Genomic DNA, 18,673 nt, shown 5'->3' with positions numbered 1-18,673 from the left:
TTTTGCACACGTGATTTCGAATGTGGTAGATATATATTTTCTTCAAAATTCGAAATCACGTTAAATGTCACGATTTGGTCGGGAGACTCCCGATTTTCACTCACAATACTCACTTTATAAAGCAACTATTGACACAATAGTAAAGACAGTTCATGTGTAAGGCGAATCAATCGAAAATCTAAAAACAAAATACGGTACATTTTTATACTAATAGAATGTATAAACACTGAAAGCCTTTTGTGTTGTTTTTTAACTTGTAATTTACACTTTTGTAATGCTCGCATTATTTTAACACGCGCCACAGGGTCGCGAGTACGAAAATCTCCCGATTATAGATTTCTGAAACATGTATGCGTGTGCAAAGTACAGCAGAGAGAGAGAGGGGAGGGAGGGAGAGAGAGAGAGAGAGAGAGAGAGAGAGAGAGAGAGAGAGAGAGAGAGAGAGAGAGAGAGAGAGAGAGAGAGAGAGAGAGAGAGAGAGAGAGAGAGAGAGAGAGAGAGAGAGTGGGTGGGGGTTGTCCATTGATCATTGATCCACTGCAGGACTGAGTGTGTGTTATTGTGTAATTGTGTGTGTTCGTGGGAGTGTAAATTATGAGCTCGTGTTGTCACTGTGCCTGCTCTGCATTGGACATTTCATCTCGCTACTGTAAATTAAAACAGGAAGATTACATTTAGGTGCCATCTGCGCGACGAAGCAAGTGTAGATCACTATTGCAGCTCGGCTCCCCTTGTAGATAATTCAACACAGGCTGCAAGACTTGAGAAATATAAACGGACGACAGTTCGATTGCAACGTGGGAAAAAAACACGAATTTGGCGTTTTGGAGTCGCTAGTTTGGGTAGACGGTGATGCTTCGGCGAGGCGCAACAACAGAAGAGGGAAAAGACAGGTGAGGTGCGGCTGATGAGCTGCTGTTCTTTTATCTCCTTTTAAATAAAGGCTCCAGATATAGGCGTTACAACCTTATTTTCCTCCAGAACTCAAGAGAAGCGAACAGAGAAAAGGCGAGTGGGCGACTGGTCCCTGCTCCATCTGACCCATCTGGTGCGGTGAGTCTGCCAAGTGGAGCTAATGAGAGGCACAAATTTGCTGCGTGGATGGCATGAGCAGGTACTGTACCATTCTTTATGTGCGACATCACTGCTGCATTATGCCCCCCGTGGGTTCGCTACCATAGAGATCCACTTGGCACCGTCTGAACTGCTCTTTGTGTCTACTGCAATATTTTTTTTCCTTTTTTTTAATTAATTTAGATTTGCATGGTGGGCACTTCTGCAGGATTCTTGTTGCATGTTGCATAGCTCTGTGTGTCATCTAACCCTGCATTTTCTTGCATTTAAACACCGCGGTGAAAGAATTCCAGCACAAAGCTTGAAAATATAGTCGTTTTAGAGTAGCATAGGTTATTGATCATCGGTGGAGAGTCTATTCCTCATAAAAGGGGTTTCATGGTGTGTGAGAACGTGTTTGCTGATGGCTCCCTATAGTAACAATAGTAAAGGTCAGATTTGATGATTGAAGCGAGAAGACAATTGATTAGAAATGCCAGTCATGGTAATTAATGGTTGTTATGCATTGAAAATATGAACATGTATGTTTAAAAGTTTGGATATGAAATTAAATCTAACAATATAGTGTGTGTGTGTGTGTGTGTGTGTGTGTGTGTGTGTGTGTGTGTGTGTGTGTGTGTGTGTGTGTGTGTGTGTGTGTGTGTGTGTGTGTGTGTGTGTGTGTGTGTTCAATGTTTTGCAATGTGAATTAACTCATTCACTGTCATCCATAAATTGATTTGGGAATTGAAAATGAGATGTAGAGTGCCATTCCAGAATTTGTTCGGGTTTTATTATTTTCATGCTTGGGTGCCGATAAAGCGCTGGCCATGGCCTCTGGCAATGTTTTTCCCTTCCACAAGAGGGCAGTATTTCCCGATTTTTCCATATTAGCGCTTTGTTCCAGCTTCAGCTCTTGTTAAAGCGCTATATAAACCAATATGTACGTATTGCAATGTATTTTGAACAGCCACCCTCATTTCAAGATCATATAACTCCAGACCCATATCATTTAGGAATTAACTATTTGTTTTCTGATGAAGGAAAATAGTCTAAAGTTTCTAACACTGTAATGAATGTTTATGTCCGCCTAAAACTCATTATTCTGTGGGTCCTGGAATTTGATTGAAAATGCCAAAAACCCTGGCATTGGGGTGGACACATTTTTGCACATCATCTGGCAGTGAATGAGTTAAAAACCCAAAGCCTCCCGTAGCAAGCGACACGTTGCCTTTTTAGCTTTTCCTGAAATGACTTAATGTGGCCGTTGGACCATTTATTATTTGTAGCAAAAAGCAATTGAATTCATCCGCTCGCTGTGGTTTATGTTCCTCCTCTGAGTTGAAAGGTGAAAACAAAAGGCTAGCGACCAAATTAATGAGGCTAAACGAATGGGCAGCACCGCAGAGTGGCCGTTGGAGAGGGTAATTAAGTCAGATTGCAATCTGTCACAAGGGACGAGGACAAGAGCGATGGAAAGAAACGATAGACGGCGGGTGAACAAGCGTTGAGGGAAAAAGGAAGCAGACAGCGGTCGCTACGGGTTTGAATGGTCTCCCTGTTTGCACTGACGCTCACACAGACGGCCATACAACGGCCGCGTGAGCAGGTGCTCGGCCCCAGCACACTGCAGCAAGCTCGGCCAACAACAGGTGCAGCCTCAGCCTCCATTTGGAAAGCGCCGTTGCAGCCACTCAGCCTAAAAATGTGCCAATGGCCTGACTCGTAGGTCACATGATAATAGAAGACCAAGAAACCGTTCATTTACATGTACAGTAAAGCACGCAAAGCTCAGGCCGCCGTAATTAACTCATTCACTGCCATTCACTAATTTAATCCGGAATTGAAAATATGAGAGAGCGCAATTCCCGAATTAGTTCGGGTTTTTTTCTTGCTTGGGTGCCGATAAAGCGCTGGCCAGACTTTTGGCAATGTTTTTCCCTTGCACAAGGGGGCAGTATTTCCCAATTTTTCCATGTTAGAGCTTTGTTCCACCTTCAGCAGTTGCTAAAGCGCTATAAAATTCAATATGAATGTATTGTATTGTATTTTGTACAGCAGGCCCCATTTCAAGCTCATATAACTTCAGACTCATATAACTTTGGAATTAACTCTTTTTTCTGATGAAAGAAGAGAGTCTATGGTTTCTTACACTGCACTGAATGTTTATCTAGTCCTAAAACTTAATGTGCTGTGAAAATGACAAAAACCCTGGCACTCGACTGGACATATTTATTTATAGGAATGGCAGTGAATGAGTTAACTCATTCACTGACATTCACTTCTCGAATTTATTCAGGAATTGAAAATATGACGTGGAGCGCCATTCCCGAATTTGTTCGGGTTTTGGTTTTCTTGCAGGGGTGACGATAAAGCGCTGATCATTTCAAGCTCAGATAACTCCAGACCCATATAATTTAGGAATTAACTCTTTTTTTCAGAATCTCAGAAAAAAAGACGCTGCCGAAGCCTGCTCCTCCCTGCCTGCTTTTTGGGATTCGCAACGGCCGTCACCACCTTACAAACTGTGACACAACAAAGCCGAGACACAAAGATTGCGCTCAAAATAACAAACACGTCTAATCGAATCAGAGCGATAGACTCATCGCCAGAAAAACACCCCCCCCCCCCCCCGACTTCCCCCCTCAATGGAGGCAACTCTTTGACAAAGTGGGAACTATTTTGAAGCGATAAAGCATAGCTGTCTGCATGTAAAAACTAACCCAGGGAGCTTTTTGGGTGTCCACAGGGGACACTTAATGAGCTCTACTGATCACATAGGACCCTATTCAATCACACACACTAAGCCACAAATGTAGCATCTCAAGCACGCAAAAAGAGATTAGATGGCAGCATAATATAGCTGCCCGCAAACACACTAAATCATTGGCGGATTAAGCAAAGGAGCGTTCTTTGCGATTTCCTCTGCGATGACGTTTGGGAGAGATGTTGAGTGGAGGGATTTGATCGTTTCTCCATTCTTGTCGTAAAGTGGATACTTTAAGCAATTGGCAACAAATTGCCTCACTCTACCTTTGGTACATAGAGAGAAACATTGACTGAATTCACCGCTGGGTGAATCACCGCTGCTGCGCTTAGATGAATCCACTGTTGAACAGGGAGCTAGCGGTACAGCGGGTAGGATTGACAAAGTTTCTTTGACATGAAAGTCTACTTTCTTGTCAAACTGATACACTGCGGAGAAGGCGGCCATTTATGATAATAAATAAAGCATTTAAAGTCTTCACTGGATGGAACAAACTCACAAAACGGCTAAAGGTGTTAGCCAGTAGCTATCTAGCTAGCAAGCGAACAGGCTTCTCTTAGAGAGCGGATTAGCATTAGGGGCATCTGCCTGGTTTGTAAATTTAAATAATAACAAGCTGTTCTGTAAATTGGGGGATCAAATGCTGGGGAGTCTCGGTCATTTCCAAGACAACAAAATTAAATAAATAAATAAATAAATAAATAAATAAATAAATAAAGTGTTGAGTACAATTTGGAGTCCTCTTGTCCAACTTGTCCCGCTCTGACAAGTAGACTGCAATTCATCCACAACGTGACATCATCGCTTGCGTCTGTATTTACGTTGCCTCAAAAATAATGCTAACGCAGTGAGTCTGCGATGATACTGTTCCACCGGCTGGTCGAGTTTCACATGATTGTCACATTTATCCTGATGGTGGGCTTCTATGGAACGATCAGAATCAGAATCAGAATGTCTTGCAAAATTGCAGAGGCACCATACAGTTATATTTGGGTTACTGTTTAGAGAGGTAATGGCGACAGGGTAAGAAGATACCTGAGAGGTGTCGGAAAAGGTGGTGGGCAGGGTGTGGAGGGTCCATTAGGATTTTCTGTGCCCTTGTCTTGGTTCTTGCAGTGTGCAAGTCCTCGAGAGTGAGTGGGGCAGTGCCAATGATTTTTTTATGCCTAAGAGGAGTAGTTGGAAAAGGTGGTGGGCAGGGTGTGGAGGGTCCAGTAAGATTTTCTGTGCCCTTGTCTTGGTTCTTGCAATATGCAAATCCTCATGAGTGGGTAGGGTGGTGTTAATGATTTTTTTTTTTTCGCCGAAGAAGAGTAGCTGGAAAAGGTGGTGGGCAGGGTGCGGAGGGTCCAGTTGGATTTTTCCATTCCCTTGTCTTGGTTCTTGCAGTGTGCAAGTCCTCAACAGTGGGTAAGGCGGTGTCAATGATTTTTTTTCCCGCCGTCCTAACTGTCCGTTGAAGTCGTAGCTGAAGACTTAAATGGGCGTTGAAGTCTTGGGGTGGGGGGGACAAAAATAGCAGAACACAGCTGGGCAAGCATCTGCTTCATGACTTCTTTCAACACGGTCCTCAGAGAGTGGACGTCAAGGGTTTCATTCTATAGAATCACTATAGAGCCATACTTTCAGTCCTCGTCCCGAGGCGGGTATTGAAAATAAACCTTCCCATGCAAAACCTACCCTGTGATGAGGCGGGATGCCTTCGGGCCTTTTGGGGCCTTTCACGGCATTCTTGCGCATGTTTCAATAGGGAAGGAGAATAATAATGTCGGTCACGCTGCCCGGGGAGTTATTATATGCAGACTTCGTTGTCCACAGGAACATAGCTTCCTTCCTGTGTTCGGGAAAGCAGGGTAACTGGAACCTGGAACCACATTATACACCCTTTTTGCCGCTGAATACTTGTGAACTGTTGCATTATATCTCCATCCACTCGCAAATATGCAAACATTGTGATGACTAACCAGCTCCTTCACACATTCTTTTTTTTTCCCTTAGCTGAGCCCCAACGTCCCTTGCCGATTGAACCCCGGCATGAGGCTTGCGGTTGTTTTTAATGCGGGACTCTCCCATATACCTTCGAGCGGCTATGCATCCTTTCTTTTATGACTCGCTGTCCTCATTGATTCTTCCCCGGAGGTGCAGCCTCCTTTTTTCCTTTCTTCTTCATCTCCCGCGCACATTACAGCACATGCTATTACGGATTAATACGGCAGCTTGTTTTTCTTACTATTTATCATCTTCCCTTTGTACATTATGAATGATGATTCTCATTCATGCACACATACGCAGCAAAGGGACTTCAGTGCACATTTTTTATTTAGTATTTATTTAAATTATATCGATTCATTGTATTATCATCCATGCATCCCTCCATTTTGTGTAGCGCTTATGCTTATTAGGGCTGCGGGTGAGCTGGAGTCTAATGGCGATGGAGACCTTCGGATAAAGCCGTAAAATGGAAAATGGGCACCCTTTTAAAGTGACAGTAACCCTTTTGTCATTCGTTCATCCAATGTCGCGTGATTTACGGACGCCGTGGTGCTAGTCCTTCAATGAAACAACAAACACTCAAGAGTTAGTGAATCAGAATCATATAAAGGTGGCTTTATTTATGCGGCGCGTTTCAAACACAAGGCAACTCAAGAGACGACGATAATGGACAAAAGCAAAGCAGAGTAAACAAAAGTCGCTAATTAAAATGACAAATAGAACATTGAAACACGTGAACAGGAGATTTGAAAACAAATATTTGTAACGTGTCAAAGTAAAGACATCAAAGTAAGTTTAGAAATGAAAAAAAAAAGATTAACCAAGTGCACTGGTGTCAAAGTCAAGGCCGGGGGGAAAATCTGGCCCACCACCTCATTTTATTCGTCCTGCTATAGCAAATCAAACTTGTGAAATTCCTATGATGCTCGCTAAAGTCCGAAACACAATTTCAAATTGTCCCATGTAAACCACAAAAACAGCAGTGGCGGACCATCAAGGCCTGCAAAGCCTTCTCTGCTGGCCTAAAAAAAAGTCAGTCATCAGAAATCTACCTGGATGCCTTCACAATCAGTTCTGCGGGCCCTGTCGCATCAGATGTGTCGATCAAACTGTTTCTCTAACCAATCCGATTTCGAGTTGGGAACCCAAAAGGGGTATCAGTGCCTTCTTGAAGACGCTGGTCAGCGTCAGAGTTTTTGCAAACCATGATTGGCTAGTGATTAGCCAATCATAGTTTACGAAAACTGCTTTCTTCACAAGCCGCTAGTGACAAGAGAATACTGGCCAGAGCTAACATACAGTATCGGTAGCGAGCGGCATACGCAATACATTGTGTTGATTTAATAGCAGTTTTGTCAACTCAAAATGGCGGAAGGAGGAAAAGAAATGGATTTGGTTGGTGATTTACTGCAAGTTGCATAAGCAAATATATAGTGTTGATTTAAGAGCAGTTTTAATAATAAATAATAATACATTTCCTTTATAAGCGCCTTTCAAAATTCTCAAGGTCACTTTACAGTCACAGGATAAGTTTCATTCAACCCGGAATAAGTCAAACGGATAGAAAGCGAGCTAGATAGCGAATACATAGCTATTAGATAGCCAGCTAGATAGCTAGATCGCTAATAGATTTGTCAACCCACAATGGCTGAAGGATGAGAAGAAATGGATTTGGTTGGAGATTTACTGTTAAAGCCATTTTCAAGATGGACTTTTCAAGACGAAAGGGATATCGTTAAGGAAGGTTGGTCAGTTATTTCCTGGCTAATGATACCTGCTAGTGGACTCGTAGTAAATAACATCACACTTTCAGTCTGAATTGATTCAGACATAGCACTACTGAAGGCCTAGTGATGAAATCCATGGCCCACCACTGAATATCATTTTTTTTAGTTCAAATTTGAAAACTAGTTATTTATTAATTTTTTGTGCATTCTGTATGTAATATGTGAAGGAGATGAAACATTCTAATGGTTTCCCCAAATTCATAATGGCCCTGGAAGTACAATGTGGCCTGTGGCAAAAAAATTACATTGACACCCTTGACCAAGTGTATGGATTGGGGAGGCAGTTGCCTTCTTCACCTTTGCGCCGCCAAATGAATACCGTTAATTGTCAATCTCCATCTTGGAACTCGGAACATATTTGGTGCTTTTGTTTCGGAACAAATTCACTGAGAGGCTCTGCCAAAGGCAGCCTTTTTGCTAAGGCGGCTAAGCCAAAAAACATTTGGAAGACATTTTAGTGGCACATAACGGCACATCCAAGTCCTTTGTCTCCCGGTTGTACTCGAGATCCATTTATAGCATGACTGAAGCTTTGTTGTGGTCAATCCTGCCAATACCATCCAAAAGAACTTTGCTGCTTTAATATCACGGGTTTGATATACCCCATGCGAGAAGAAGACGGTCGATAATGCAAGCAGTTTGGGATTTTTTAATTTTTTTATCTGCTGTGCAAAGACCACCTATTGTGAGCTCTGATCCTCTTAGCGGGCTCCTGTCAAAAGAGCTAAATTTATCCGTATCGGTGATCCCTGCCCACACAAAACAAGATGTCAGGAATATGAGAAAGCCTCCACCGCCATGGCATTTATTTGACAACATGCACAAGCCACCCCGGTGATAATAGCTGCTATGTTAACTCATCTTCTTGACTCATTCACGGCCAGATGTGCAAAAATGCGGCCATTCCAGGTTTATTATTTCATTTAATTTTTGTTTCAACTTGAACAAGTAGCACCACTGTATGCATAACACATTCATGCAGTCCACAATCGATGCCGGGTGACGTAATTGATCATTATGATGATGATTGATTGATTATAATGATGTATTTTGTTTTTCTACTTTCATTCCTTTCATCACTTTGCTGCTGTGAAATGTAAATTTCTCTCTGTGAGACTAATGAAGGCATATCCAATCCAATCCAATCCAATCCAATTATACGGTATGCCGAAACAATATCTGTCATAAGAAGAGCAAATGATTGATCGATCAATAAAACTCCTACCTTACCACCAAGTTCAAAAGTTACACAATTTTAGTAGCTTAAAAGAGGATATGCTAGGTGTGTTAACTCATTCACTGCCAGACCTTCAAAAATGTGTCCACGACTACGCCAGTGTTTTTGTCATTGTAACTTGAATTCAAGGACACACAGAATATTGAGTTTAAGGACTATATACACATTTAATATAGTGTAAGAAATCTTAGACTCTCTCCTTTCATCTTAAAATAAGAGTTAATTCCTAAATTATATAGGTATGGAATTCTATGAGCTTGAAATGGGGGCGGCTGTCCAAAATACAATACATAAATACAATTGCTTTATATACTGCTTTAACAACAGCTGAAGTTGGAACAAAGCGCTGACACGGATAAAAGGGAAATTCTGCCCCCTTGTGGGAAAGGAAAAAACATTGCCGGAGGCCATGGCCAGCGCTTTATCAGCACGCAAACATGAAAAAACAAAACCCGAACAAATTCGGAAATGGAGCTCTACGTCATATTTTCAATTCCCGAATAAATTCTTGAATGGCAGTGAATGAGTTAAGCAAAGCGTCTGGTGAAGAAAATTCCAATTGAATAAAGGTGTCTTGTTTTTTTATTTATATATATATATACATATTTTATTATGCCAAGCACAAATCGGTATCATAGCCCTATTGAGTGACGTGATTTTTATCTTCATTGTGGTTATACATGGCTGGAGCGTGCACCTGATTCTGTGCTCATTGTGTGCGCGTGTGTGTGTGTGTGCGCGTGTGTGTCTGTGCGTGAGTGTGTGCGTGTGCGCTGCATACTCGTGCTCGCCTCCAGTTCGGAGCTGTGCAGTGAATGTATATGCGCTTACTGCAGTCAAACTCCAGTTACTAACATTTGCCCTTGATGCGGCGTGGATGTGCGCACGCAGTATCGCGTGTATGCGCCGTCGGCATACGTGCTTCAGGAGTCTTTATTATTTACCGTTTTTTTTAGAGCTATTTGTTGCCGCTCGCCTCTGTTTTGTGCGCGGCGCGTTTATCACACGTCCATTGTCATTATCGCATAAGCCGCTAAACTCGCCGCCGCCAACGATTTCAACGAGTGCTCTGCTAGCATTGGAGGAGAAGTCTGAGGGGAGACGAAGCTCTCGCTGGCTAGACTCCACCTCTGTCCATCCTCTTTTAATTACGCACGGCATCCACCCCTTGGGAATAGTTCCTTTCCTTCTCTTCTTACGGCTCCCATATCTTTTCCTCTCCGTCTTTCTCCTCGTTGGCTCACCATCTTTAATTTGCTCTCCTGTCCCGCGCACAAAACGAGGCGTCAAAGGCCTGCGCAGGGTTAACCTCGCATTAGCATATAAATGACCCTTTGGATTGAATAGCATTTTAGGATATTTAACAGCAAAAGACAGATTCTCTTCTGTGTGATTAGGGCTGCTCGGACGAGACAGGCACCCACTTTCGGCAATTTCGTCTACACTCTACAACTTGATAAGATAAAGACTTGACACAGTGTTCCAGTTGCCGGAGAAAGCGTCGTTGTCTGTGTGCGTGTGTGGCAGGCTTTCTATTATATTTGTAAATGAGCGCATGTGATCCGGTCTGGGGAACAGAAATAAATATGCATGTGTTCTCTTTCTTGTCTTCAAACTATCTGGTTTAACACAATGTTGGGGCTGCTGGCTTTGTTGCATTCCAGGGGTTGATATTTGAAACCGTGTAACAAATAGATCATCTTACCTTAACGGTGCACAGAAGGATAAAATTAAAAAATAAAAAAGTGACGAGTTAATGCCACGATTTGCAAGGTGGTGGTGGTCCCAAAAAAATGCAGACAGGGGGGAGGAGCAGCGTGTAATTGACAAATTGCAGCGGGAAGAATATCTAAAACAAAAAAGTCATCAGAACAAAAAGGTCCAAAGTAGCAAACAAAACCATGAGTAAAACTTGACGCGACAAAACAAACCTGACAAGGTGAAACAAACATTGAATGGTCGATCCTTGACTTATTTTAACTGCCACTGATTAAAACGACCAACACCTGTGCAGCTGCAGGCTGCAGTTTACAGTTTATATGCCTTTAAGCAGTTACATCAGATATACTTGCAAAGTCTAGTGGACAGGTGTCAAAGTCAAGGTCCGGGGGCCAAATCTGGCCCGCCACTTCATTTTATTCAGCCCACGAATGCAAGTCATACTGGTGAAATTCCATGATGCTTGCGAAAGTCCCAACCCAAAATTGAAATTGTCCCGTGTAAACCACAATAATAGTCATTATTTGTGACTTCATATTTGAAAACTAGTTATTCATTAATTTGTTGTGTGCTCCAGATGTAATATGCGGAGAGGATGAAACATTCTAATGGTTTCCCCAAATTCATAACGACTTGAATCTTGTTACTTTAAGAGCAGCCATCTCATGCCCATTTTGGCAGTTTTTTTTTTTTCTGATACAGTACAATGGACTGTTACTACCTAATTTGGTGCATGGGTGGTCAGACAATATGACACTCGGAAAGTCATTCTCTTCAATGCTATGTTTTTCTTAACGTTCAGTAAAAGACTGCCGCAAGTTCATTAATAAAGCCATCTTACTCGATGGGATGCCATTTTGTGAAGGTGACCCACTTCTCCCAGTTTAGCCCACGTCTGTCTTTCTTACCCTCAAGCCATTTTACTTTATTCACAGATTTAACCTGCTTTCCGTCCTCAAGAATGGAGTATGTTCGACTTTACAAAAGAATTTTAAACATTTTTTTCTGGTTCTTGCCAGGCCAATCCAACGCTGCTTTATTTCAGTGGTGTAGCAAGTAGCAATTCTAATTATAAAAAGACTTCCAGTCCTTTTCATTTAGCGTGCGCGACTGAAAGGGTTTGCATCGACGCAGCAATAGTAAGACATATGATAAAATCTTTCCATGGTGTCTCCATTGCACATTTTACCTGTAGATCTGCATTGTTTTGAATTATGTACAGAGATAGAGACGTGGGGTGTCGAAAATCAGAAGAAAGTCTATCGCAGGTGGTTCTGCACCCCATTAACCGCGAAAAACAAGGGATTACTACTTTCTTTCCTCCCATTTAGCTTTTTTTGTCTTTTCTCTTGGCTTTATTCTTATTTCTTTTTCCCTCTCTTCACTTCTTTTGATTTATCTAGCTATCCAGCTATCTATATTGCTAGCTATCTATCTTTGCTAGTTATCTATTTGCTATCTATTAGCTATCAAGCTGGCTAGCTATCTAGCTACCTATCTATTTGCTATGTCCTTGACAGTTGTGAAAAGCGCGCTAGTTACAATGTATTATTATTATTATTATTATTATTATTATTATTATTATTATTATTATTATTACTATTATTATTATTATCAGAATCAGAATCATCTTTATTGCCAAGTATGTAGAACATACAAGGAATTTGTTTCCGGTAGAACACGCTGCACTAGTATCGTCGTCAAAAAAACTGCTAAGTGGCACTATACAGTTCCATTTTGGCTACTGTTGAAAGAGTTCAAAGAGTTAATTTTTTAATAATATAATATTAATATATATAATATATATTATATATATTATATATATTATATAATAATAATATTAATAATAATGATAATAATATTAGCTATTGATTAGCTAGCTAGCTTTCTGCCTATTTGAGTTACTTCCGGGTTGAGTGAACGCTGGCGCGTGTGGCTGCCGCTGGTCACCCTCAGAAAAACTTATCCTGTGACTGTAAAGTGACCTTGAGAGTTTTGAAAGGCGCTTATAAATGAAATGAATAATAATAATAATATTTATTATTATTATTATTATTATTATTATTATATGTATTATTATTATTATTATTATTATTATTATTATTATTATTCACTACATCTGATAAACTGCGATGATTGCCGGTGTGGGACCAATACGAAGACAAAACACCTTCAGCCCATCCCCCCTTCTTGCTGAGAAAGTGGGGAACCCCCCACCACCCTATGTCTCCATCGCTGTACACTCACTTTAAACCATTTGCATGCTCAACGGTTGTGCGGCGGCATTCGAGTGTCCGCACGGGCATCGATATGCGACGTACGTGTAAGAGTGAACCCAACAGCTTCGCATTTTACACATCCCCGCAACGAGAGCTTGCGAGCTTTGCTATCGGTTGCTACGGTAACAAAGGCAGGAGTGAAGTGGCTGCAGCACCAGCGCATAAGAGACAGTGAAAGGGGAGAGCGTTTTGCCCGTGGAGCTAATCAAAACCTCTGATTGAAAGGAACAAAGAAAACACATTTTGCATCCATATGAATGGTAGCACCAGGTTTAAAGGACAACCGACGTCACTTTTTTGTTTCCTAACTGTCATCAGAAAAACATTTTATAGCATCTAAAATACCCAAAATACACAGGCTGATATTTTTAGTCAAATGCAAAACACAAATAAAAATGAGTTATATTGTCCCAAAACTACTTCAAAATGACCTCGGAGATGCCGAGTTTCAGAAGGTCGTCTTTGCCTTGCTCAAGAATCAAAAAAATGGCTTCAGATTCGGAGAAGATGCTTTCTTGTTACTCATCCAGTTATGAATATGATTCAAATAGTTCTGAAGAGGAAAGCATAAATGTTTGCAATCGATTAAAGAAGTACCTGCGTATCAATTTGAGCCGTCAGGACTCCAATGTAGCGTCCCAGAAAATGCACAAGATGGTGCCCAAGCTCCGTTGGCTGATTTGTCTGCTGGGAATTTGTGTCAACTAGTATCAAATAGTAGTCTTGGTGCAACACACAATGATTCACCATCGCATTATTTATGTGTTTTCCTTCTAATTTCGCCGCTTTCTCGGTCAGGGGCGTTCCAGACGTGACGTCATGTCAGGCATCGTCATCAACTCAAAAACAAGACTTCCTGAATATTCAGCGCGAGTCTTAAAACGTCAAATATAGCTATATGCGGTGGAATCTTTGTAAAATACGCTCAGTAGAAGTCATTTCACGTGATTTTACAAATTATGGACACAACTTGTCTGGAGGCGTCGGTTGTCCTTTAAGTCTTGTAAACTTCCTGATACAAAATGTCCGTTGATTAGGTATGCCTACAACGTCGTATCCGATGCATGGCGTATCAAAAAGATAAATGCTCAGCTGTATTAATCTTAAAAGGTAAACATTGAACTAACCTTTTTCTGATCCAGTTCAGGTTCGTGTGTGAACTGCAGTGGAATTGGAGTGAGAGGCGTGGTTTCCCCCCTTCTTGGTTTGTCCGCCTGTCAAGGCACAACTATTGTCGTTATTCAACAAGCATTATTTGATAGGGTTATTGGTCATGGAATATCGGGTATTGGTTCTGTTGGAAAGTCTGCAGCTAGATGGATGCATGGCTTGAGGAGCCCGCGATGAGTATGTGGAACTGCCGCAGCTTGGAATTGAAGCGGATTTACTGTACATGGGACAGGAGATGTGAGATAACCTCTTTTCGTCAATGGATGCTACAGCTTTGTGTTTGATTTCACTTATCTTGTGGCAGACGTGCACATTCCACCATGACGAACCTGATCCACTGGTGAAAAGGAGGCTTTGATCCTCTCCTCTTGCATCTAGAACTGCTTCATACAACAAAGAGGGTGCGGAAAGTGCTTAAGATTGAATGACTGTCTGTCTGTGTCTTTTGTGTTGTGTCACATTATTTGGTTTCATTTGATGTTTTTGACTTCAAGACGGCGCCGCGAGAGTGGCTAGCTTACAGCAGCTCCTATAATTTGTTTTTAAATTTCCCCACTGCGAGACAAAGAAAGGCTAATCTAATCTAATCTAAATATGATGTCATCATCAAGTTGTTGACATTTTAGATCGCAGGTGTCAAAGTCATGGCCCGGGGGCCAAATCCAGCCCGCCACGTCATTTTATTCGGCCCGCGAAAGGAAATCAAATTTATGAAATTCCATGAAGCTTGCTAAAGTCCAAACCAAAATTTCAAATTGTCGCATGTAAACCATGATAACAGTCATTATTCTTGACTTCAAATTTGAGAACTAGTTATTCATTAATTTGTTGTGCGCTCGATATGTAATATGCGAAGGAGATGAAACATTCTAATGGTTTCTCCAAATTCATAATGCCCTCCAGAGGAAACCGTAACTACAATGCTCGTGGCAAAAAAAATAGTTTGACACCCCTGCTTTGGATTAAACATGATGGAGATTTCAAATGTCACAGTGTACCACATACCGCGATTAGGTCCATTATGGTGAGATAAAAATTGTACAACACACATCAGAATATGATGCTAATGTACCAGCTGTTTGAGAACCCGAGAAGGTGTAAACAGGTGACGTCGCCGCTTCTGACAACGTGTTGATCGGTTAATGATGCGAATATTAGCAGGTGATTTGTTCACAGTTTGCTTGATGAGGTGAGATGACGCCGCTTGCCAAGATGGGCGCATCCCATGATAACCGTGTCAGGCGTCACGCTGTTAAATTCAATCACACCAACACGATCCGACGGAGACCGACCGACGCGTTCTTCCTTCTTATGGCTGGCTCGGCTGCCATCGTGGAATTTTATGATACTGATTTTATGATCCTCACTGCAGCTTTGTTAAGTGCCTTTCGGTGGCTTCAAGATAAAAAAAACGTTTAGCATCACACAGAGGGCCCTGATTTATTAAGATTCTAAACAATAGTATGTTGGGCAGCTTCAACTGAGATTGCATTTTTTTTTGTAGAAGATCCTAAAAAGAGGGCAATAAATCGCGTTTGCACTCGCTCGAACTGATTATGAATTGGGTTGGGCAACACGTGTAAAACTGGTGTTAATGACAATAACAGATAAGAAGAAGGGCGGCCTAGTGCTCCAGTGGTTAAGCGACGACCTCATAGTGCAGTTGCTATAGGTTCAATCCCGGTTCTGGCCTTCCCGTGTGAAGTTTGCCGTTTGTCCCTAGGCTCGGGTGGGTTTTCTCTGGGTATTCTGGTTGTCACGTTTCGGTTTACGACCAACGGGCAGCACTATAGGGCCTGCAGCAGCACAGGTTTTGGTTGTTTTCTTTAGTGGAAGTTAAAAGGACTCCCGGATCGACTATTCAGTGTTGGGTCATTGTTTGTTTCACACTGTCAGGTTTGTTTCGTCTTGTCAAGTTGTACTCATGGTTTTGTTAGCTACTTTAGACCTTTTTCTTCTGATGACTTTGTTGTTGGACATTTTATTCCTGTTGATTTTATTTAATACAGTTTTTAATACACCTTGCTCCTCTCTCCTGCCTGCATTTTTGGGGTCCACAACCAACACTACGGGTTCAGGTTGTCCCCCGACTATTGCCTGGAGACAGCCGGGCTAGGCTCCAGGCCGTGATTCGGATAATGGATGGATGGAGGCTACAATGGCACTTTGCGGGGTAGCATTTCTATCACCGATGGTCCTTCTATGTGAACATATGGAGGATTTATTTTGGGTAATCTGCCACAGAAATGGGCAACTTTTCTGAGTATAAATGATGTAAGCAAAAAGGACAAAAGTAAAAATGAATTGTCTCTGACAGTAGAAGCCTCGGAAATGTATTAAGAGGAGCAAAGAAAGGGAAAAAAAACACACACAAGCGAGAAGATAGCATTGGGAGTAGAATCCTTGAGTTTTTGTCTTTTGTTTCTCCGCAAAATTGCTCAAATTGTAGAATGTGTGCCATTTGATGATCAAAAAGAAACCTCTGGGATCGGAGAAAAGGTGTAACAAACAAAAAAATGACTTGTTGATATCAAGTCAAGCCAAAAAGCTGCCTTCCGTCACTCAAGTTTTACTTATTGTTTTGTTTGCTACTTTGGACATTTTGTTCTGATGTCTTTGTTGTTTGAGATTTTGTTCCTGCTGATTTTATTTAAAACAATTTGTTAAATACACCTTGCTCCTCTCTCACGCCTGCACTTTTGGGGTCTACCACCACCACTACGGGTTCAGGTTGTCCCCCTCCTACTGCCTGGAGACAGCTGGGCTAGGCTCCAGCACCCCCCGCGGATCGGAAAATGGATGGATGGATGTGTCAAATTTCGATCCCGCCCATTAAAACGGCCATGATGAAATGAAAATGTCAGAGCAGGCGAATCCTGATGGAGAGTCAGATAAAAAAAGACTCCCCGAAAGGCTTTCGTCTCTCGATAAGATATGGAGAAGGTTTAGAGATGTCAAACGTGCACTATCTCGGTTAGAATTGAGCGAGGGGTGCGCGCGCGGAGGGGTATATGCATGTGTACGTGCATCCACGTGCGATTACGTGCGCCCATCTCGTCCCCGAAGTCTTCAAACAGCTTGTCACCTCTTCAACTGCTGCAGGTGAACGCACATCCTATTTATGGGCATTTATTTATTTATTTATTTCCCATCTGGGAAAAACAATTCCTATCACCGTAGCAACAGTCACAGAAGAAAAGTACCAAGTTACAATAACAGAGGTAGGCGAATTAGGAAGTAAAAGGAGTTGAAAAGAAATAAGCGACGGAAGGTAGCTTTTTGGCTTGATTTGATAACAACAAGTCATTTTTTGTTTGTTCCACCTTTTCTCCACACATTCCACAATTTGAGCAATTTTGCGGAGAAACAAAAGACAAAACAAAATCAAGGATTCTACTCCCAATGCTATCTTCTCGCTGGTGTGTGGTTTCATTTCCTTTCTTTGCTCCTCTTCATCCATTTCGGAGGCTTCTATTGTCAGACACAATTCATTTTGACTTTTGTCCTTCTTGTTTCCACCATTTCTACTCAGAAAAGCCGCCCATTTCTGTGGCAGATTACCCCAAAATAAATCCTCCATATGTTCACATAGCAGGACCATCACTGATAGGAACGCTACACCGCAAAGTGCCATTGTAGCCTATGACAGGTTTTGTCCCGCGGTGTGTTTTATGGCCGTGAGAATCCTCTTTCATTTCCGTACTTTGACAATGGAGTGACATCTTTGACAATAGAGCTCTATTATACTTAAACGCAACAATAGAAACACATCAGCTTTTCTTGCTGCCGGCAGCTTGGTGGCAGCAGTCACACCGCCGCACTTGTGACCCAATCAGCACGCGTGCAAACATGCGCTCAAAAGACACGCTGGGTCAAGTACAAGTACAACTACTTGTGTTTAAAAAACAAAAAGGAGCCTGGTAAATTTACAATTTTATATCCTAATTCAAATCCATCCTATTTCAAATCCTGTTCTGAAAGATCACGTGGAGTGAATCCAGGCCTCAGTTCAGAATTTTAGCACATCATTTGCGGGTTAACTGGCGCAATTACGATATGCTATTAGTTAGCTAGCTATACTTACATTCCCAAAAATATATCTTCCCTTCAGAAAGTCAGTTAGCATGACCACTTTAGAGTGTGTCGTAGTCTGCTATTAGCGCGAGTTCATCACAGAGAGATAGGCAGAAACTCTCAGGTTAGCTGGCGCAATTGTGACACACTATTAGTTAGCTAGCAATACCTACACCCCCAAAACTATATCTTCCCTTCTGAAAGTCGGTTGGCGTGACCACTTTAGAATGCGTCCTTGTTTGCTATAAGTGCGAGATCATCGCAGAGAGATAGGCAGAAACTGTCAGGTTAGCTGGTGCGTTTGCAACATGCTATTAGCTAGCTTTACCTACTTCCCCAAAAATATAGTTTCCCTTCTGAAAGTCGGTTTGCATGACTACTGTACTTTAGAGTTTGTCGCTGTCTGCTTTAGGCGCGAGTTCATCCCAGAGAGATATGCAGAAACTGTCAGGTTTGCTGGCGCAATTGCGACATGCTATTAGTTAGCTAGCGATACCTACTTCATCAAAAATATAATATCCCTTCTGAAAGTCAGTTGGTGTGACCACTTTAGAATGCATCCTTGTCTGCTATAAGCGCGAGATCATCACAGAGC

The 18,673-nt window shown here is 41.9% G+C and overlaps 1 protein-coding gene across 1 annotated transcript in view; it reads left to right on the top strand.

Annotated features, from left to right (window-relative positions):
- The first annotated feature begins 523 nt into the window (after positions 1-523).
- The window catches only part of LOC148891358 (semaphorin-6B-like), a 44,599-nt gene continuing 26,449 nt past the window's right edge, over positions 524-18,673 (top strand). The window contains exons 1-2 of the mRNA XM_089007441.1: positions 524-893; positions 982-1,114. Of these exons, the coding sequence (XP_088863567.1) occupies positions 1,076-1,114 (39 nt within the window). The 5' untranslated portion in view covers positions 524-893; positions 982-1,075. The remainder of the gene's footprint in view (positions 894-981; positions 1,115-18,673) is intronic.

This window comes from Hippocampus bargibanti, linkage group LG11 (assembly GCF_051943395.1).
Source record: "Hippocampus bargibanti isolate YZ-2025 linkage group LG11, ASM5194339v1, whole genome shotgun sequence".
NCBI classification, from domain to species: domain Eukaryota; kingdom Metazoa; phylum Chordata; class Actinopteri; order Syngnathiformes; family Syngnathidae; genus Hippocampus; species Hippocampus bargibanti.
This window is presented reverse-complemented; position numbering and strand designations above follow the sequence as displayed.